This window comes from Procambarus clarkii, chromosome 43, assembly GCF_040958095.1.
Source record: "Procambarus clarkii isolate CNS0578487 chromosome 43, FALCON_Pclarkii_2.0, whole genome shotgun sequence".
Taxonomy (NCBI): domain Eukaryota; kingdom Metazoa; phylum Arthropoda; class Malacostraca; order Decapoda; family Cambaridae; genus Procambarus; species Procambarus clarkii.
This window is the reverse complement of record NC_091192.1, coordinates 34,273,621-34,296,553: the sequence shown is the minus strand read 5'-3', so window position 1 is coordinate 34,296,553 and position 22,933 is coordinate 34,273,621. Positions and strand designations below refer to the sequence as shown.

The 22,933-nt window shown below is 41.8% G+C and overlaps 1 protein-coding gene across 4 annotated transcripts in view; it reads left to right on the top strand.

The window, feature by feature from the left end:
- The window catches only part of pHCl-1 (pH-sensitive chloride channel 1), a 545,535-nt gene that overhangs the window by 493,199 nt on the left and 29,403 nt on the right, over nucleotides 1-22,933 (top strand). For 2 of the 4 annotated variants that reach the window (XM_069300230.1, XM_069300228.1), the window contains exon 10: nucleotides 11,729-11,767. In XM_069300230.1, the coding sequence (XP_069156331.1) occupies nucleotides 11,729-11,767 (39 nt within the window). Of the gene's footprint in view, nucleotides 1-11,728; nucleotides 11,780-22,933 lie in introns of all 4 variants that reach the window. The other 2 variants (XM_069300229.1, XM_069300227.1) reach the window with 1 other exon arrangement.

The window sequence follows — 22,933 nt, the reverse complement described above, 5'->3', positions numbered from 1 at the left end:
ACCCTCTCGTTTATTATATAGCTCGTCCTTTGTCCATGTGTTGCTTGGTGGTGGACTATATGCATTTATGATCGTTAGCTTATCATCCTGAGTGCAGATCTCCAGTGCTATTATGTCAACTTCTCGTGGATTGGCAGTCATTATTTTGTTTACCTTTAAGTGTTCTTTCACCAGCACAGTAACGCCACCGCCTTTCATAATTGTTCTGTCCCGTCTCCAAACTGAGTAGCCCCTTGGGAATATGAGCTTATTTAAAATATCATCTACAAATTTCGTTTCCGTGAGTGCAACAATGTCTGGTGTCTGCAGCTGCATTACATCACTTAACTCCAGTATCTTTGATCTCACTCTATCTGCATTGGTGTATACAATTATCAGAAACATGTTACCCCTCTCTCCTTATTCTTCACTAACCCTTTCTCTAGTGATTTTGTTGGTTTGCATTTTTGTACCATTTTACTGGTCTGCCTACCCCTATCATTGTGTAGAAAAAAAAAATAGATTTTTTCTTCATTCCGGCTCTCATTTAGACGTTTTGCCTCTACAAGGGTCAGTTTCAGTTTCTCTCTGTCTTCTCTTGAAAGATATCATCTTAACGACCATACTTTCCCATCTTCATCACTTTGCAATTTTCTAGCATTCCTCAGTACTTCTTCCATCTGTTCGGCACCGTTTGTGTGTGTGTGTGTATACTTACCTAGTTGTGCTTGCGGGGGTTGAGCTATGGCTCTTTGGTCCCGCCTCTCAACTGCCAATCAACTGATGTACAGGTTCTTGAGCCTACTGGGCTCTATCATATTTTCATTTGAAACTGTGTATGGAGTCAGCCTCCACCACATCACTTCTTGGTGCATTCCATTTGTTAACTACTCTGACATTGAAAAAATCTTTCTAATGTCTCTGTGGCTCATTTGGGTACTAAGTTTCCACCTGTGTCCCCTTGTTCGTGTCCCGCTCGTGCTAAAGAGTTTGTCTTTGTCCACCCTGTCAATTCCCCTGAGAATTTTGTAGGTGGTTATCATGTCTCCCCTTACTCTTCTGTTTTCCAGGGACGTGAGGTTCAGCTCCTTTAGCCTTTCCTCGTAGCTCATACCTCTCAGTTTCGGGACGATTCTGGTAGCATACTGCTGAATTTTCTCTAACTTTGTCCTGTGTTTAACTAGGTATGGACTCCAGGCTGGAGCTGCATATTCCAGGATTGGTCTGACATAGGTGGTATATAGGGTCCTGAACGATTCCTTACACAATTTTCTAAAGGCAGTTCTTATGTTGGCCAACCTATCATATGCCGCTGATGATATCCTTTTGATGTGGGCCTCTGGGGACAGGTTTGGTGTGATGTCAATCCCCAGATCTTTCTCTCTATTTGACTCTTGCAGAATTTCACCTCCTAGATGGTACCTTGTGTTCAGCCTCCTGCTCCCTTCGCCTGATTTAATTACTTTACACTTTCCTGAGTTGAACTTTAGTATCCATTTTCTAGATCATTCTTCCAGTTTGTCCAGGTCGCCCTGTAGTCTCTGTCTATCTTCATCTGTCTTGATTCTTCTCATAACTTTTGCATCATCAGCAAACATTGAGAGAAACGAGTCTATACCCTCTGGAAGATCGTTTGCATATATTAGAAACAGGATGGGTCCAAGCACTGAGCCCTGTGGGACTCCGCTGGTGACATCTCGCTACTCTGATGTCCCCCACCTCCCCCCCCCCTCACAGTTACTCGCTGTTTCCTGTTGCTTACATACTCCCTTATCCACTGGAGCACCTTACCTTTTACTCCTGCCTGTTGTTCCAACCTTTGTAACAGCCTTTTATGGGGTACTGTGTCAAAAGCTTTCTGACAGTCCAAGAAAATGCAGTCTGCCCACCCTTCTCTTTCTTGCCTATTTTTTTGTTGCTTGGTCATAGAATTGTATTAAACCTGTGAGACACGATTTGCCCTCTCTGAACCCATGCTGGTGGTGTGTTACAAAGCTATTTCCCTCCAAATGCTCTACGAGCCTTTTCCTCACGATCTTCTCCATCACCTTGCATGGTATACAAGTTAGGGAAACTGGCCTGTAGTTCAGTGCCTCTTGCCTATCACCCTTTTTGTATATTGGGACTACATTAGCTGTCTTCCAGCTTTCCGGTAGGTCTCCTGTTTCTAGTGACCTGTTATACACCATAGAGAGTGGCACACTTAGTGCCTCTGCACCTTCCATTAGTATCCACGGTGAAATTCTGAAAGGCTCAACAGCCTTTGTCACATCCAGCTCCAACAGACTCCTTTTGACCTCATCATTGGTGAGGTCAAATTCCTCCAAGGTTGCTTGGTTTGCTTCCTCGTCATTAAGTGCAGGGGCTTTTCCTTGTTCTTTTGTGAAGACCTCCTGGAATCTCTTGTTGAGTTCTTCACACACCTCTTTGTCATTCTCTGTATCTGTTCTCCCCTTTTCTCAGTTTCATCACTTGTTCTATCACTGCTGTTTTCCTCCTGATGTGACTGTGGAGCAGTTTTGGTAGAGTCTTAGCTTTACTCACGATGTCATTTTCATACTGTCTCTGTTTTTCTCCTCACTCTGAGGTACTCATTTCTTGCCCTTTGGTATCTCTCCCTACTCTCCGGTGTTCTGTTATTACTCTAGTTTCTCTATGTTCTTTTACTCAATTACTCTGCTACCTTACATTCCTGGTTGAACCATGGCTTCTTCTGTTGTTTTTCGTTTTTCTCCTTTTGGACCGGGATAAACCTGTTTGCAGCTTCCTGGCACTTCTGGGTAACATAGTCCATCATATCCTGAACAATCCAGTTCATCTTCTCTCAGTGTAATCTTCTCTCTTGAGTTCTGTTTCCCATGGAATTTCCCCCTGAGAAAGTTTCTCACCTCGTCATATTTTTCTCTTCGGTAATTTAGTCATTTCCCCTCCGATCCCATCCTTGGAAAGATTATCCCTACCTCCACCAGATATTCAAATGTCAATACACTGTGGTCACTCATTCCTATGGGGGGCTTCAAATTTGGCTTCCCTAATTTTTTACTCATTCAAGGTGAATATCAGGACGAGTCTAGCTGGTTCGCCATTTCCTCTCATTCTTGTGGGTTCCCTGACATGTTGGCGCAGAACGTTCTTTTTTGCAACTTCCTAGAGTTTAGCTCTCCATGTATCGTTACCTCCATGTGGGTCCCCATTTTTCCAGGTTATCTTTCCATGGTTGAAATCGCCCATGAGTCTGGATCCATTCCTGCAGGCAACTGAAGCTGCTCTCTCTATTATATTATTGGTTGCCATGTTGTTCCTATCATACTCCTGTCTGGGTCTTCTGTCATTTAGTAGAGGGTTGTAAATGACTGTCACTAATCTCTTAGGTCCACCCATTGTCATAGTTCCTGCTATGTAATCTCTGAATCCTTCACAGCCCGGAATTTCCATCTCATTAAAACTCCAGTCCTTCCTTATCAGCAGGGCCACTCCTCCACCTCCTCTCCCTTCCCTCTGTTTCCTTATTATATAGGTTTCCTTTTGGAAACAGCATCTGTTATGACTTCTGACAAATTTTGTTTTAGTGAGTATTATTACATCTGGGTTTTCTTCCTGTGCCCTTTCTGCCAGTTCACTTGCTTTATTGGTAATCCCATCAATGTTTGAGTACATTACCTTCAAGCTCACTTTCCTATATCCATTTTCACCTCCCCTCCCCACAAGTGTAGGAAGTTGTTCCATGGGCATTGCTGCTTGGATAGGCTCATCCTCCTGTGGGGTAGTTACCAGGGGTTCAGGGGGAGGTGGGGGGGGGGTTTAGGTTTTGCCCGGGCCTGCTTGAGACAGGAAGAAGTCCTGGGGGGTGGGGGGGACAGGGAGTGCTTGGGGTTGGGGGTTCATGGATTTCTCGGGGTGAGGGCACGCCCTCCTGTGGTGTAGTTAACAGGGGTTTGGGGGGAGGTGGGGTGGGGGATGGTGGGCTTAGGTCTTGCCTGGGCCTGCCTGGGGCAGGAAGAAGACCAGTGGATGGGAAGGCAGGGGATACTCGGGGTAAGGGGGTAGGAAGGATTTGGGTGGTATGATGGGCATTGTGTAGTGGCAAGGAAGGATTTGTGTTGGGGGTGAGGGAGGCCCCTATTGGGTAGTGGGTTGGGGTGTTGCAATCCCCTCTGGTGTTCCTGAATTGGTGGCTTGGGGTTCCCCACTCCCTGCTGGGATTGCTGAGTTAGAGGTGAGGTTCCCTGGCTCCCTTCCCTCTCCTTGTGCCTTTTCCTTGCATCTGCTGCCCTTATTATCTCGTCCCTGGTCATGTCCCTCTGAAGGTATACCTCTCTTTAATTCCTTCCATTTTTCAGTTTGCTCTTCTTTACTAGAATGTCATCTTTGACGGCCTCGTTCCTGAACACTACCTTGATCAATAGCTTTTTGTCTTTGTTGTACTGACCACTGTTGTACTGTGTGTATGTGCTTAACTACCTAATCATAGTTACAGAGAAAAGGTAGTTAAACTCATGATATACCATCTTCCTAATACTGTTAATCATACAAGTTTATAAAGTGCACACCAACACCATTCAATGGTGTTGGTGTGCACTACCCTCTCATTAAAGTTATAATCCTTGTTGACCACTCTGTTAGCAAAAGCACAGGTTTGTATGTTTTTGATTTGTGTATCCGAAGCTTGTAACAGTGCCCTTTACACTCTCGATGTTGTGTCAAGAAATCCATCTTATTAATCTTGTTGATTCCTATATTTATTTTGTGTGTTAGTTACCACTGACCTCTCTACCTGAGAGCCACTAACACTAGTGGCCTCGACGAGGACAGTAAGTCTGCAGCATGTCGAAGGTCCTCCCATTTGACTTGATCTTTTCCAGCTGTACTTTAAAGGTTAACAGTTTTGACATTAACGGCTTTGGTTTTTCATGTCTTCAAATTTTGGCATGTTTAGAGCCTGCAAACTTTCCTCATAATTCACATTTAGCTTTCAAAAGTCACTTAAGAATATGTTGTTAAATACCTTTCTGTGGGGAGCCCCCTGCAGCTCCTCGGAGCTATCCAGGCTGATATGGATATATTAGACTTTGGCATCAGTCAATGTGCATGGAGTTCTATACCCACCGGGGACCATGAGCCAGAACCTGGCCCCCCTCCCCTTCAAAGAGGCACGAGGAGCAATAGCCTATAGAAACCCCCCCTGTGGTTAGAAACGTTCTATGTCTGCCATCGACAAGGGTCAGGCACCCAGAAAGATAAGCGCCCCAAAACAAAGCCCTATTCTGGTTAACATTGCTACTGAAAGCCGAATTAGTGGACAGAGCTCCCCAAAGGAAAAGGAGCAAACGAGCATGACGTCACCCGCTGCTGTCTGCGCACCTCCCCCTCTCATCCAACCATGGAAGGGGGAACCCCAGACCCTCGTGCCAGCCACCCCACACCCCAGTTCTTCGGCTGATGTGATTGGCAACAGTCGAGTGTCACTGGACCTCAAGGACGCTTATTGGCACGTCCCGATTCATCTAGGGTTCAGGGACTGGCTTAGTTTTGTTGTGGTTCGTCAGGGTTACCGCTTTTGTTGCCTTCCGTTCAGCTTGAATCTGGCACCTTGCATTTTCACACGTCTTACCCAGGTCATGGTGGCCCGTCTGCTTCTTTTAGGTGTTCGGGTTCTGGACTACCTCGACGACTGGCTGGTGTGGGCTCCCAGCCTGTCCTCGTGCCTGCTCGCCAGGGATTTGGTTCCTTCCCAGCTCGCCAGGTTCAGGTTCTTGGTGAACTGGAGGAAGTCCAATCTGGTTCCCTCTCAGGTTTGGTCTTGTGTGGGACACTCGAACCGCTTCCTAGTCTCTCCCTCCAAAGGCTCTGCTTTGGCTGTGGTCCCATCGTCGTCTGTTTCTGGGGGGGGCTCCCGGGTCTCGAGATGGCTGCTCGAGAGTTTGTGCAGGAGCCTGAACTTTGCCATGATTGTTTACTCTCCGGGTCGGGATTGGCTTCATCTGCTGTTCTGGCTCCTTCAGGGACGTCCCTTCTGCCTCTCTCACGATCGTTGGGTTCAGCCTCTGCCAGCCTTGCGTCGTTAGCTTCCTCTTCCGGTTTTTCGGGGTTCAGTTCCTTGGCACCTCCCCGAGCTCTCGCTAGATGTGTTCACAGACGTGTCGTTTCTTGGCTGGGGCTTTGTGACCGGTTCTCACCAGGCCGGCCAGGGACAGTGGGGTCCGTCTTTCCGTCAGTCTCACAGCATGGTATGAGAGTTCACGGCTATGTGGATGTCGCTTCGGAGGGTTCGGGTTGCTCGCAGACCGACGATCCGGCTCCATTCAGACTGCTCCCCGGTGGTTTATTGCCTGAACCACGGGGGTTCCATGTGGTCCCTGGATCTTTGAGGCTGGCTGCTTCGGGTGACTCGTCTGTTGAGTTCTCCTGGCCGTTCATGTTCGGGGGGGTGTCCAGTGTCCTGGTGGACGGCTTGTCCCAGTTCATTCCCCCCTGTCCATGGAATGCATGGTAGACGCCGACTCATTCAGTTGGCTCTGCTGGATGTACGGGCCTCCGGAAGTGGACCTCTTGGCGTCGGTGTGGTCGCGGAGTCTCCCGTTATATGTGGTGCCCTTCCCCAACTGCAAGACCGTCGGGATCGATGCCTTCAGGCAGGACTGGGCGAGGTGGGATTACCTATACCTCTTCCTCCGGTACGGGGTGCACAATAAACTAGCTGCCTCAGGCGGCAACAATCAAAATCTTCCCCCGGTTCAGCTGTTGCTCCAGGTCCTAGCTCGCTTGGAGACTTAGGAGGGGAGAGTTGTCCTTCTGGCCCCCTTGATGGCCGGCCCAGCCATGGTTTTAGGCACTGCTTGTTCGGTGTCCGAACACGAGGGTCTCCCTGCGACTCTGCCTCTTTCAGCAGATTAATCCGGCTCAGTACGTGGCTGGTTCGCTCTTTTCATCGAATCTTCGCGTCTAGGCTTTCTGACTCTGGTCTATCATCACTTGTATGGTGCGCAGGTAGCTTCGTTGATGGTATCCCACCTGCGTGCTTCGACTCGGCGGCAGTATGAAGTTTCCTGGTGGTCCTTCCATTATTTCTTATCACTGCATAGGTGTTCTTCGGTCTCGGAGAGAGTTGTATCGTCCTTCCATTCGTGATTGTTCCAGGACCGCCATCTTAAGCAGAATACTGTCGCCTCGTATTGTGCAACGCCACTGCAGGTTGCGCTCAGTAGTGATGTTACTTCTGCTCCATTCCGCATGCTGTGTCGTGCCTTGTTTCACCTCTGGCCTGCTCATGCACCGCCTGAGCCGTCCTGGTCGTTGGACCGGGTGCTCTCCTTTCCCTCTTCTCGGTTTGTGGTGGCCCCTTCGGTTCAGGATTGCTTTCCTAAAGCTCTTTTCCTGTTGACATTGGCCTCCGGGGGTCGGGTCAGGAAGCTTCATGCTCTCCTCCGGCACAGGGGTTTCTGCTCTTTTGGTCCTGGTGGTAGGTTTATTCGTTTGCAGCCATCTCTTCCTTTTCTGGTGAAGAAAGAGTCTGCTGCTTTCCGGAGGGGTCCTTGGGTTGTTGATGCTTGCCGGGGGTGCATCATGTATTGTGACTGGTTCCGGCTTTCCGCCGTTATCTGAGCGCCATGGCTTTGGTGGCCAAGGACATGCTTTGGGTTGTTCCGGTTTCTCTTCTTTCCTGTTCCAGGGCTCGGGTCTCTCAGGTCGTCCACTGGGTTATTCGGTCCAGCCAGCTTGGGGTTTGTCCTCGTGCCCACGACGTTCGTAAGTTTGCTGCGTTGGCTGCCGTCGTCGGTAATATGTCTTGGGGTGACATTCGGGCACAGGGTTTTTGGAGGTCAAACAGGGTCATGGCCGCTCGCTACCTTGTTTATGTCCCTGGGCCCTGTCAGGCCTGTGTCCCATTGGGTCGGCGGTTGCAGTCAATTGTCTCGACTTCGAGTTGAGGAGCGAGAGCCAACTGCCGCCCAGGTAAGTCTCTATTGTTTTATTTTGTCTTTTGGTAAGTAGCTCCAGGGAGCTGCAGGGCCCCCCACCCCCCAGAAAACCAGCATTGAATGTAATGAAACGCCATTTTCTGGGTGAGACCCGGAGGCTCCCCCGGCAATCCTCCCTCCCTCCCTCCAGTCGGCGTTTTTTTCGCGTGTTTTGACATTCAGCCTCAGATCTGGGGTGTGGGTAGCCGGCGTGAGGGTCTAGGGCTCCCCCCTTCCCCTTCCCGGGAAGGGGGGTTGCGCAGACAGCAGCACGGCGACATGGTGATGTCAAGCTCATTTGCTCATTTTCATTTGGGGAGTTCTGTCCACTAGTTTGGCTTTCAGTAGCAATGTTAAGCAGAATAGGGGTTTGTTTTGGGGCGCTTACCTTTCTGGGTGCCTGATCCGGTCGATGGCAGACATAGAATGCTTCCAACCACACGGGGGTTTCTATAGGCCATTGCTCCTCGTGCCTCTCTGAGGGGACCATGTTCTGGCTCGTGATCCCCGGTAGGCCTAGAACTCCATGCACATTGACTGAGGCCAAAGTCTAATATATCAATATCAGCCAGGATAGGTCCGGGGAGCCTCCGGGTCTCACCCAGAAAATGGCATTTCATTATATTCAACGCTGTTTTTTTTTAACTCAAAGACATGTTTTAGAAAATAAAGTATCAAACAATAGCTGCAGGTGTATATATATATATATATATATATATATATATATATATATATATATATATATATATATATATATATATATAAATATATATATATATATATATATATATATATATATATATATATATATATATATATATATATATATATATATATATATATATATACACGTAGCATTCTAATTCAGACCTTGCAATTCATGAATAGTTGCATAAATAATTCTCCATCCATAAACTTGAATACAATCTGGAAGTTGCTAAGCATGGCATAGGCCTCTCAGATGATACTTTTGATGTGCCCCTCTGGTTACACTATCCCATGAAGGATTACCCCCCCCCCAAACCCCTAAATCTCTGTCCTTGACTGATTGCTTGAGAAAGTTTCCCGTAAGTTATATCTATACTAAGCATGGTTTTGCCATGCCTATCCCAAACTCCATAACATGGCATATGGCAACTTTAAATTTCATTAACCATATATTGTCTATTATGTTGAAATTACTTTGGAGGGAGAGGTAATCATTTTGGCCTTTTATGCCATCCAGGATCTTAGTATTTTCTACAAACTTGTTCATATAGCTCGGTATTCCTGTACATTGATCAAGACATGGAGAAGTAACATTATGGGTTCTAAAATTAATGATTGTGGAATCCATCTTATGATATCCCTACAGCTTGCCTCGTGTCCCCTGTATGCTGCTCATATCCTGTTTATCTAAGGAAGATAGTGATCCATACTGTACTTGTAATCAGCATGTTATTCCTTCAACATGCTCCAGTTTCCAAAACAATCTCTCGTGAGGGTTGGTATAAAAAATTTTAAAGGTTCAGATACATTCAGCCTGCCCAACCAGTTCTCTATTGCAATATTTTAGTGACCTTGTCATAGAACCTCAGCAAATTGGACACACAATACCTTCCATCCTAGAAACCAAACTACCTGTTTGTGACATCATGTCTTACAAGAAACGTCACCCATTTCATTTTAATCACCTTACCATTCCTTTTGCTACAACACTACTCAACTCGACTGGTTTATAATTTTATGGAATTTTCCCATTACGTTTCATATAAATTGCGATCTTTGAGATCTTCCGGGTGTTAGTCAATCTGTTAGCAAATTTCCTGTAATGGGAAGCTGAGTAATGCTCCATCTGGTTCTAGCATCTTGGTCCTACTCGACTCCAGTAGCAACTTCTGCGCATCACCTCGGGACACGGCTAGGTACACAATGTTGTGTTTTAGATACACAGTGTTTCAGTTGCTTGTAGTTCTTCACCCTCTAGAAACACCCATTGAAACAGTCCAAGTCTTCACACATTTCATCTTGTGTCTCCATGGACTTTTTTGTCACTTGTATTCTCTGAATTTTGTTCTTTACATGAAATTTGCTCTAGCATTACATATGACTTGTATCTCTCTCCTTGGAAGAGCACTGGAGAGGTCTGCTGCAGCAGGCACATGTACACGTGTACTGTGTTGAGCTGGGCCTCGCTCCCGCTATCTTGTCTGCTGCAGCAGGCACATGTACACGTGTACTGTGTTGAGCTGGGCCTCGCTCCCGCTATCTTGTCTGCTGCAGCAGGCACATGTACACGTGTACTGTGTTGAGCTGGGCCTCGCTCCCGCTATCTTCAACTCCACTACTGGCATTTGTTTGTATCAAAATTCATTAATTATTTTGAACTGCAATTCCCGAGTTGAGATTGCTTTCAAAGGTGAGGCAATCAGTGAGGTCTGTAATACAACGCTGGAGCTTAGCAACATCTGCAAACATGTCCATATGGCTTTGAATCCATTTAGGCAGAATATTGACATAAATAGTAAACATAATGAGGTTCAGAACTGAGCCCTGTGGAATTCTGTTGTTAAGACCCTTCCTGTTTGATTTACAGCCCTTGATTACCATTCACGCCTGGTGATCAATAAGAAAGTTACGTGTACATACTAGGCATTTGTCCATCACCTCTCCAATGTGCTTCAGCTTATAAAGCAATCTTTTATGTGAAACTGTATCAAATGCCTTCTGAAGATCCGTCAGTGAACTTGCTTAGATGCCATCTAGTAAATAATGCCCTGTGCACTGGAATCTGGCTACACCGTTGTTTGTCACTTTGAATATCGCAAAGATAATAGTGAAATACACTTTCCTGGTAGTGGGTATTTTCCTTTAAATTAATACTCTTGTGGTAATGCTAGAAGATTGATATGGGACACCGCTCTAAGCAACAGACTGTTGGACCAAGCTCTCACACGTCAAGCCTGGCCTCGGGCCGGGCTTGGAGAGTAGAAGAACTCCCAGAACCCCATCAACCAGGTATCACTAACTATGCATCATTTTACACCTGTGTCGATAGACTTCAGAGTTTATTTGTGTGTGTATGCACACATGTGAGTAAGTATGTACATTTGCGTGAATGTGCATGCATATACCTATGAAAAGGAGCATACAGACACCTCTTTTCTGACAATTAGACACCACACTCTCACAGGAAAGACACCTCAAAAGTGGTGTGAACTTTTGCATTTGAATTCCAAACCTGGAAACACTGGCAAGAGTCAGTTATTTAAATGAATACTATGCACTGGACAAAATGTATGCATCATATGCATATTATACTGATAAAGGATCAGCGAGGGAGGGTGCCCTCTGCCACTGTGTGAACATCAATTTGAACAAGTTGGTGTGTGTTCAAGGTGAAGACTGACTAATAAGGGCAAGAGTGGCATATGGACAGTGGCAGAGGCATAGCCTTAGTATTAACAAATGTGAATAATTACCATCTCATACCATCATTAGCATGTATTGAATAACAAATTTTCCGATAATTTATCTTGTATTTGTATGTCTTTTACATTTTAAGCTGTTTTGTTTTTACTTCCTATCCATTGTAGAATTAAGTGATTATATTTAAGCAGTCAGAAATACTGCACAGTACTTGTAATTTATTATATATATATATATATATATATAATATTAAAAAATCTGTAATGTGTGTGAAGATATACCCCTAATATTCAATATGTATTTTTCCCCCTCTCAGGGGTATAAGGTGTAAAGTGCACACTGAGCTGACCTCTCTAACAATGTTTGCTTTGCCTCTATTCCAGCGCATCCCGCAGGCCATACACCGGATTGGCCTCAGTTTGGTAAGCGGCTGGGTAGGTTCAGGCTAATGTGTGGCCTACTGGTGGCCTAGTGTGATCCTGGTGTGGACTTGTGACGTGTTGTAAGCGCCACCCTCCCCCTCAACCCGCCCCGCCCTCCAAACAGCGTCCAGTCTCATCAACGTGGCACTAATGGCACAACTACCACTGCTACGCATTATGCGGCTGCCTCCTATCCAATGTCTCCCTCACCACTAGCTGCCCACATTCCTTACTGATCCTCACCTTCCTTGCCTACTTTACATCTTCCTTGCCTTAAAATCATATCTTACCTACATCTTTCTTGTTGGCTTCATATTTTCACTCTTTGTCATGTTCTCCCACAATTGTCTGGGCACTGTCTGCTTGTCTCTTATATCTGCCGACCATTCTTCTGTCTATTTCCTGTCATCCATCTTGGCCTCCCAGCCATCCATTTACCATACTTAAACACATGCCTTTTTCCTCAGTTAACCTACCAACTGCCTACCACCAATCTGCCTAATACCTACCTTCTATTCACTCCCCTTTCCTATTCATTTATATTTTCTCTATTATACATCTGTCTTTTATTGTTATCCATCTATGAAATACTTAAAACCCCACCAACTTTTTCCTTTTAAGACATGAACTAGTTACATTGCTACGCTCACACTGTTTGGGTACAAAATGAGCCAACACGTCGGGTGCTCGAGCTCCAAGTCAGAAATCTGTCTAACATCATCTCAGCTGATCCATTTGTCACTTAGGTTGTTCAGGAAGTAGTGGCACCTTAACTGTTCTGCCATTAGTGATACACCTTGGCTGAACAGCCACTTGTGACTTGTTTGTGATCTAGTTTGATGACTTTGAGCTAATGTCTGATGTACAGATATAACTTTTTTAACTGTTCATGTGATAACTTTAACTATCCACCCTTTGCCTGGATCATAATCCACTCTTAACTGTCCAGCCACTGATATAAAGACTTCTGTCCAACTTCCTAACCACTGTTGTGATGATTGTCCAACTTCTGATGGAATGACTTCTAATTGTCTTGCTTGTGGCATAGAGATTTTCCTGTTGCAACACTTATAAATCCTCATAAACAATAACACATATATATAAATTCTATGAACTGGCATCCATAGATTTGGTGAAAAGCTGTTCAACCTGTGGTCCAACAAGTGTAAGTTATGACTTGACAGTTCGGCAACAATGTGTTGACTGTCTATGAGAGTGATGACTGCATGACCACTACCATTATTGTCCTAGGCAATGATGTGATAACTCTCCAGCCATTAGTGTGATGGCACTCCAACCAATGACTTAAGTGTCCAAATACCAGTGTGAAGATTAAGTGTAAATCACTTGCATGAGGCTTACCACAGGTGTGATTTTTTTATTGTTAAAAGTCACAACAGAGTGAGAAAAAACTTACATATTTGAATAGAAAAACATAAAACATCAACCAGTGTCCAAAAAGGGTTTCACATTAGACATTAGCATCGTAAATGGTTGTATACCAAAGATGCAACATAATAGGTCAGTCATGTGCCGCATATGTTGGCTGAAGAATAGCAAAATGAGACAGCATAAGGTTCTTGAGTGTTATTACCAATTCACTAGATGGTGTAATTACCTGACTGTCCTTCAACTTTCTTAATTACGTAACACTTTAATGTTTTGATCCTTTGACACATACCTGACCGTAAACGTCTCGGGCGTCTCCAGAGTCCTGCTCGGTCATTCACGAAGTATTTATTCTATTCATATATTCTGGGTTTTTGTATGGGGTTATACTAATATAGTTGGTGGCAAAACGTTAGCAATTTTTTTTCTAGAGAATAAATGCAAATCAAAAAGTGTATTGATAATAGATTGTGTGACGACATTGAATATCAACCCGTTCTCGCACTTTCTTACAGTCAATATTGACTTTTAAATAAGTGCATATGTGACATACTAATTTATTGTGAATATTTTAGTTTACCTTGAAAAGCTTCATAGAAAACACCGTCCTTACCTAACCTTCTTAGTATGTTAAGATAAGCATCTTATTGTTTCGTAATTACAATTATTACTTAACCTATACCTATAATAGGTTAAGTAATAATTGTAATTACGAAACAATAAGATGCTTATCTTAACATGCTAAGAAGGTTAGGTAAGGTCGGTATTTTCTATGAAGCTTTTCAAGGTAAATTAAAATATTCACAATAAATTAGTATGTCACATATGCACGTACTTAGTAAGTCAATATTGACTATACGAAAGTGCGAGAACGGGTTGTGAATATACAGTACTAGTAATTGTGAACATTTCAATATTGCTCGTAAACTTTTCAACATTCCTTATTTATTTTCAATTTAAATAAAAATAGACAATATGGAAATGTGCACACATAATCAGTCTATATTGCTGTAAAAAGAAAAGAACCATAATTCAATACTTTTCCAGTAGGTAAATACTAAGCATTGTGGAAAATACTCACAAGCCTTATACTCACTTATAGTTTTTTGTGATTGGTGGATAGCTGAAGTGATTTCTAGATGATACCCTAATAAACTCTACCCACACTGCTCAAAAGAAAACAAAATTCTTGGAAATTCTGGGATAGATGATGTGTTTTATCATCGTCCATCCATGCGGGTGACTGAATTATTCTATCAAATCTTCGGTGACAAAAATAGAGAGGGAAAGTTGTACTTGAAGAGGAGATGGAAGCGCCAGACTGTTTAGTGCACACTGCCCATCCATCTCCCTAGCACCTTGAGTGGTTGTCCTGCTGTGCAGTGTGTAATGTCTGACTATTTACATACTTGGTCCAGAATAGCTGGTCTGTGTGTACTGGTTGCTTACAGTGCAAATCTTCAGTTCTGTTCATGTGTTTAGCAAATAATTCATCACCATCGTTTTATAAATCAGGGTAGCAGATTTTTCCCATTAAAATTTTAAGGTAATTTAATAGGCAATAAATGAGTGTACATATTTAAGTTTTCACTTTGGATACTCGCATGCAATTGACGCCGATTACACGATGCTCGCACAAGCCCATTACTCCATCCTGCTACTCATCAGGCTACTGTAACCCCTGCTCCTACACCTACCTCTCCTGATAAAGATGGCTAAGGATGAAAGCTAACTCCTAAGGCTACTCTCAATTCCCCTTCCTCTTGTTCCAAAACATTTATGGGTACTATGTACTATGTCCACTACACTCCTTCCCATCTGAAAAGTACTATTAATGTTAGTCTCTCATAGCCCTACAATATCCCATTTCAATTAGTTTTGGTACTTTTGTTATGCCACTCATATTTCCACCGCACCGTGCCTCATCTTTCCCAATACTGAATGATACCTAATTACATAATCAAACCCCCCACACACTACTGCCTTGATCCTACTTCCTTTGAGGTTTCTGTCTTTTGTTCTCATAACCCACTCCTTTCCCCTCCCAATTAGCTTGTAACTTTAAAAGGCAGACCTTTGTCTGACTCCATATAACTTTCACCTTCCCTGACACTCTTCTGTAACTTGTCTCTCATTTCCATTATCATCATCCTTCTGTCTTATCCTCCTTATGTTGCCCTTCAATTCATCCCTTCAGACCTAGTCTGTTCTCACCCTGTCTTACATAGCTGTACCATTCTATGCCCAGCACTCTCCTACAAAGTTACACCATTTCATACCCAATTCCTCTCTGTAGCATTGCGTTTGGGCTAGGCTGCATCACCTAGGCAGTGTATGTGTGTAATTAACCCATTGGTTTCCCTACGTCATCCTCTCCCCTCCCACTTGCTACTTGTCCTAGTTTTTCCAACATAGGTTCCAAACATGTTTTGGGGAAGCCACCTCAGGGTAGAATGAAGCCTAAATTCCAAAGCATTGAATGTAGAAGCCAAAACTTAAACAGAATGGAACAAGAGTTAGGTAAAACTAATTGTGTTACCCCAAGTGGCTTCCCTGGTTTAGTGTGTTGCGGTGCTTCAGTGTCTGGCACAAGGTGGAGAGGCTGACGTGTGTGTATGCCCATAAAACTTAAATATTTATTTTTGAAGTAGAGACTAATCCTCCCCCCGTTACATTTCATTGCATATTACTGTAAAATACAATGATTCCAATATGCATTAAAGACATATTGTTGATATAAAGACAAATTAGCATGTAATATGTCATTAATATATCATTTAACCTGAAATTTACGTAAAACATCTTCATGGCAATTTTATAATCCAGAAGTTTGAATAAAATTCTAAAATACCTTGCACAGCAGTCTTCAATTTGATCATGTTGCGATAGTCTGCATGTTTATCGTATACAGGTAACTGATGGAAACTACTGTAAATAATAATCTGAACTTTAATATTGACTTGACTGGGAAAGCTGAGTTTTGACAATCAGGGGTTCATTTAGTGTGACCAGGTTTTAGAATTCTTAATATTATGGATACAGGTATTAGTGAACGTAGTCATAGATACCTGGAATTTAAAAAAAAAATGTCAATTTAAATGACATTGACAAGTCATAAGTAAATGAATTGGATAAATTATGAATTGCTGTATTTGTCATGTTAATTAATCACTCTGCCATCGGTAGGAAATTAAGGAAAAGGCAATTATTATGTAGATTATTATGAAGATTTGGAGAATGAGTCAACATTCTTGTATTTTGCCCATTAGCAATAGTTCTGATGCCTAGCCCAAGGTAGGAGGTAAGCCAACACCCACCCATACCCCTTCCTACAGCAGCCTATCCCAGTGCCCCTACCAAGGCTTACATCGCTAATCATCGCTCCAGCTTCTTGGCAAGAGTTTGGAGATCTTATTTCTAAAGGTGTTTGGATTGAAGCCTAGGTATGGGAACTTGAGTGTTTAATTCTTGGATGAGTCCTCTTTATAGGCTCTTTGATGTTTTGTTTATGCCTGCATAAGACCAATTAATTGTTCTTATTTTTTATATTATTTTAGAGGGGATATTTTTTCTTACTTTCCTTTAGATTTTAAATTTGATGCTTGGATTTAGACAATATTTTCAAATTAGTTTTCTATTTCTTATCTTTCATATTCCAACAGCAACTGCGTGCATATCTAGTCTCTTAGGTTTGAAAGCGGTCTCTACACCAGAACACGTGATTACCCATCAGTGTTAGAACATTAAATTTGATGAATCATCTCTAATTATTCAAGCTTCATTCAATTTATTCTAGATTATTAAGGTATATAAGATCACTTACACTTAATTTTATAGGTGATAATCCGCAACATTGATGATTTTCATCTATTTATTTTACACTGCAGTTCCTCCCATTTTAAATATCGGGTTACAAAAATATTCCCGTAAAAACTTGAAATTAAGGACATATTGGAAAAAAAAATTCTCCTGTGCTCATGTTTCATTAAACACAAGGGAATAATTAGAATAAAAGCTAAAACTAATGCCTTCCTTAAAATATAATAATAATAATAATAATAATAATAATAATAATAATAATAATAATAATAATAATAATAATAATAATAACAAAACACACACACGCAGAGACGGCAAATCTTGCCTCACAGTATTAACTGATTTTTATGATCAAGCAACAAAAATTAGGCAAGCAAGAGAAGGGTGGGCAGACTACATACTTTTGGATTACCAGAAAGCCTTTGAAGCACAAATACCCTCATAAGAGACTAGCTTACAAACTGGAGATGTAAGCAGGAGTAAATGGGAAGGTACTCCATTGGATAAGGGAGTACCTAAGCTACAGAAGGCAACGAGTCACTGTGAGGGGTGAGGTCTCAACGTAGCAAAGTGTCACCAGTGGAGTCCCACAGGGTGTAGGCCTTAACTATCCTGTTTCTGATACAGTGGCACCTCGGTGCTCGAACAGCTCCCAACTCAAACATTTCGCCACTTGGACATTGTGTTCATGTTCGGTACTCATTCGTTTGCTCAGCACTCGCACATAAACACATTTCAATAAATTCACTAAAACAATCTGCCGGTAAAGGATAATATTCAGAGGTTGAAAATGGGAGACAGATACACAGAAAATGAAAAGGAAATGTGTGAAACATTAAACGAAAAGTTCCAAAGTGTGTTTATACAAAATGAGATCTTCAGGGAACCAGACACAATAAGAATTCCAGAGAACAACATAGAGCACATAGAGGTGTCTAGAGACGAAGTGAAACAAATGCTCAAGGAACTAAGTAAGAACAAAGCAGCTGGCCCAGATGGAGTTTCACCATGGGTTCTGAGAGAATGTGCACCTGAGCTCAGTATTCCACTTCGCTGATTTTTCAAACATCCCTGTGTACAGGAGTCGTAGCAGATGTGTGGAAAAAAGCTATCAGTTCCACTCTACAAAAGTGACAACAGGGAAGACCCCCTCAAGTATAGACCTGTATCATTGACAAGTGTAATAGTCAAAATATTGGAAAAAATAATTAAGAATAAATGGGTAGAACACCTGGTTATCTTGAGATTATCTTGAGATGATTTCGGGGTTTAGCGTCCCCGCGGCCCGGTCCTCGACTAGGCCTCCTTTATGTTACACCCCCCTCCCCGGGGAAGCAACCCGTAGCAGCTGTCTAACTCCCAGGTACGTATTTACTGGTAGGTAACAGGGGCATCAGGGTGAAAAAAACATTTTGCCCATTTGTCTCCGCCTCCACCAGGGATCGAACCAGGAACCTCAGGACTACAAATCCGAGCGCTGTCCACCCAGCTGTCAAGCGCCCTAGAACGCCCAACGTTCTCGCCCTGGAAAGAAACTATATAATATCAGACAGACAGTATGGTTTTCGATCTGGAAGATCCTGTGCATCGAATTTACTCGGCTTCTATGATGGAGCCACAGAGATGTTACAGGAAAGAGATGGTTGGGTTGACTGCATCTGTCTGGACCTAAAAAAGGGTTTCGACAGAGTTCCACATCAGAGGTTGTTCTGGAAACTGGAACATATTGGAGGGGTGACAGGTAAGCTTCTATCATGGATGAACAATTTTCTGATAGAAAAATGAGGGCAGTAATCAGAGGCAATGTATCGGACTGGAGAAATGTCACAAGTGGAGTACCACAGGGTTCAGTTCTTGCACCAGTGATGTTCATTGTCTACATAAATGATCTACCAGTTGGTTAACAGAATTATATGAACATGTTTGCTGATGATGCTAAGATAATAGGAAGGATAAGAAACTTAGATGATTGTCATGCCCTTCAAGATGACCTGGACAAAATAAGTATATGGAGCACCACTTGGCAAATGGAATTTAATGTGAATAAATGCCATGTTATGGAATGTGGAATAGGAGAACATAGACCCCGCACAACCTATAAATTATGTGAGAAATTTTTAAATACTTCTGATAAAGAGAGATCTAGGGGTGGTTCTAGATAGAAAACTATCTCCTGAGGACCACATAAAGAACGTTGTGCGAGGAGCCTATGACACGCTTTCTAACTTCAGAATTGCTTTTTAATACATGGATGGCGAAATATTAAAGAAATTTTTCACAACTTTTGTTAGGCCGAAGCTAGAATATGCAGCGGTTGTGTGGTGCCCATATCTTAAGAAGCACATCAACAAACTGGAAAAGGTGCAAAGACATGCTACTAAGGGGGCATCAAGCCAAATATGACAACTAGTACGATTTCAATCAAAAATTTTTGACGAGTTGTATATGAAAAGGGATTCATCTGGTCTAAGTCTCAGCATCGTAGCATAAATAGAAAGGGAGTTTTTTTTCCAGTGAATTTTACACATTTTCAAATCGAAATTACAACCACAAGTTTCAAATGAAATCATTTCTATGACACTTTTCTATCACATTAGCATATAATACAAGGATCTGTTTTGCGGATTTTTAAAAATGTGTTTAGTTTTACTAATACAAATAGTCAAAGTTCCATAAAAAATATGCAAATATATCATAGTTTATTACTATTATACAATCAATAAATGAACTTAGGACAGAAAGCTCGAAACAGATTATAGAAACATAAACTCTACATATAAGGTGTAAGTTTCATGTAAATTGAATAAAAAATGAAAGAGTTATAGGAACGTTTAAGTTACTTGAAATAAATAAGTAAAAAATAAAGTCTAAGGTGCTGCCATCTGTGGCTGAGGTTGACATCAAACAATTTCCTGGCACCCTTGCCACCCTTACAGTTAGGCTTACGTGCAGTCAGGTGTATAAGTTTCATGCAAATCGTCCGATAAACAAATAAGAAAAACAAAAACAACAACAAAAAAATTTTAACTAAATATTTTTGGGATGAAACTAATTATTAAATATTTTTATTATATGCTATTGTGACAACTGAGAGTCATAGACATAATTTCAGTTGACACTTGTGTTTGATGTAAATTTTTTACCATTTTGGACATTTTTTGACACATAATTCAATATTTTTTTTCTCCCTTCCTATTTATGCTACGATGCTGAGACTTGGGCCAAATTAAACCCTTTTCATACACAACTCGTCAAAAGGTTTGATTGAAATCGAACTAATTTTCTTTATTGCATATTTTTGGCATATTTGGAACTAATGCCCCCTAAGTGGCTCCCAGAACTGAAGGACAAGAGCTACGAGGAGAGGTTAGAAACATAAAATATGCCAAAACTAGAAGATAGAAGAAAAAGAGGTGATATGATCACTACGTACAAAATAGTAACAGTAATTGATAAAATTGATAAGGAAGAATTCCTGAGACCTGGAACTTCAACAACAAGAGGTCATAGATTTAAGCAACCTAAACAAAGATGTCGAAGAAATATAAGAAAATTCACTTTCGCAAACAGAGTGGTAGACGGTTGGAACAAGTTAGGTGAGAAGGTGGTGGAGGCCAAGACCGTCAGTAGTTTCAAAGCGTTATATGACAAAGAGTGCTGGGAAGACGGGACACTACGAGCGTAGCTCTCATCCTGTAACTACACTTAGGTAATTACATGTACCTGATATTTCAGTTTTGCCATAGCTGTCGTTCAGTGCACAACACCACTAGACTTCTCTAAGGTTTCTTGGGTATTTGTTTTATTCTTAGTGTAAATAAGTCACCATGGCACCTAAGATATTTAGTGATAAGAGCCAAGCAAAAAGAAAATTTGAATCACGATTGAAATGAAAAACGCAAAATATCAAATATGAAAGTAGTGCCCGCGTTTCTGCTCCTGATACCAAATTTCGTATGTCTAAATCTAGTTCTCTAATAAAAGAAATCTGTGCAAAATAGGAAATGCAAAGTTTTCTTGAAAAATATCACCCCTGACAAAGCTCTGATAATGGTAGAGGACTCCCCTGACAGAGAGTACCATTTATCTTCCTCTGCCTTGCCACCTTCCACACATGCCATTAACTCTCCTAAGTGCAGGCAAAGTGTATACCGTACCCCCCCCCCCTTCCCTCCCCTCCGTTTCCAAATTTAATTCGTTCCCAGAGACGGTTCGTAGCCCGAAACGAATTTTCCCATAAGAAATAATCTAAATTGAATTAATCCGTTACACACTCCCAAGAATATTAACTACAAAATACTTTTCACGCCTAATTCACACAAATATTTAGTACTATAGTAGGTACAAGTTATAGCTTGCCTTTATTGATGACTTGTTAGCTTATGGAAGATGGTGAGGAGGAGGAGAGGTGTTAGTGATTGGAAAAAAGAGTCTCTTCCAATATAACATGAGGCACTGATGACTTCCCTGGGGTACTCTCTCTCTCCTACGTTTTGCCGGCATACCAATAAGAACTGGTTGTGGCTCACTGCTTGCTTGTCTTACTAAGAATCTGTCTAAAGACATTTGTTTTTCCCAACATTTTAACACTTGTCTGTAGTGAAACATCACATTGTCATTAATAAGGTCAATGCAACGGCCTGTTAAAGCTTTATCCCGGTGAGTCTTTTTAGCAAAACTTTGCAGTTCTTCCCATACTACACACATTTTCTGAATTAATGAGGAAGGGACATCCTCTACTGCCTCCTCCTTCCCTGAAAGTTTGTTGTACTGACTAGCTAGTTCAACAACCTGTATACCATTTTCATGTTCATAAATGATCTCTTGTTTTTCCTCTATGGTCATCCTCACATGTTTTCCTCAGGTTGAACCTTACCACTGACTATCTTGGGACCCATGGCGTGATATATAATAATGACTTTTATGTTCAAAACCCAAAAATGCCGAAAAACAATTAAATTCTTTACAAAGAATTCTTGCACGATTGTCACTAAGCGGAAGGCACTGGCAAACTGAAGTGCGGGCGACCGTGCCACCAGGAACCACACGCTAGGTCGTCCATACGTGTATCAACAAACTACATTACTCGAGGCAAAGATCGTAAGCTGATTCACGAAGAAATTTGGCTCGTAACCCGAAAAGTTCGTAAATACCCCTTATTCGTAAGCCGAGGTGTCACTGTGTGTATATATATATATATATATATATATATATATATATATATATATATATATATATATATATATATATATATATATATATATATATATATATATATATATATATATATATATTTATATATATATATATATTTATATATAAATATATATATATATATATATATATATATATATATATATATATATTTATATATTTATATATAAATATATATATATATATATATATATATATATATATATATATATATATATGTATATATATATATATATATATATATATATATATATATATATATATATATATATATATATGCGAACAAGCCTGAATGATCCCCAGGCATACATGCAACTGAAAACTCCACACCCCAGAAGTGACTCGAACCCATACTGCCAGGAGCACTGTGCAACTGGTGTACAGGGCACCTTATCCACTCGACCATCACAGTTGTAATGGTCGAGTGGATAAGGTGCTCTGTACACCAGTTGCATAGCACTCCTAGAAATATGGGTTCGAGTCACTTCTGGGGGTGTGAGTTTTCAGTTGCATGTATGCCTGGGGACCATTCAGGCTTGTTTGCATTTGTGTTCCTCACGTGTGCCCCAAAGAATGAGGTGATTTGATAAAATACTATGCCCAAGATTACCATCAAAGTGCCGGCGGGCTGATGGGGAAATAGCCTCGGCTACCATCAGCTTTTGTCCGGCAAAATCTTACTGAAGCGACCATACGAGTAATAAATACTCATACTCCGCCCAAGTAAAACAGAAACAAGCAACA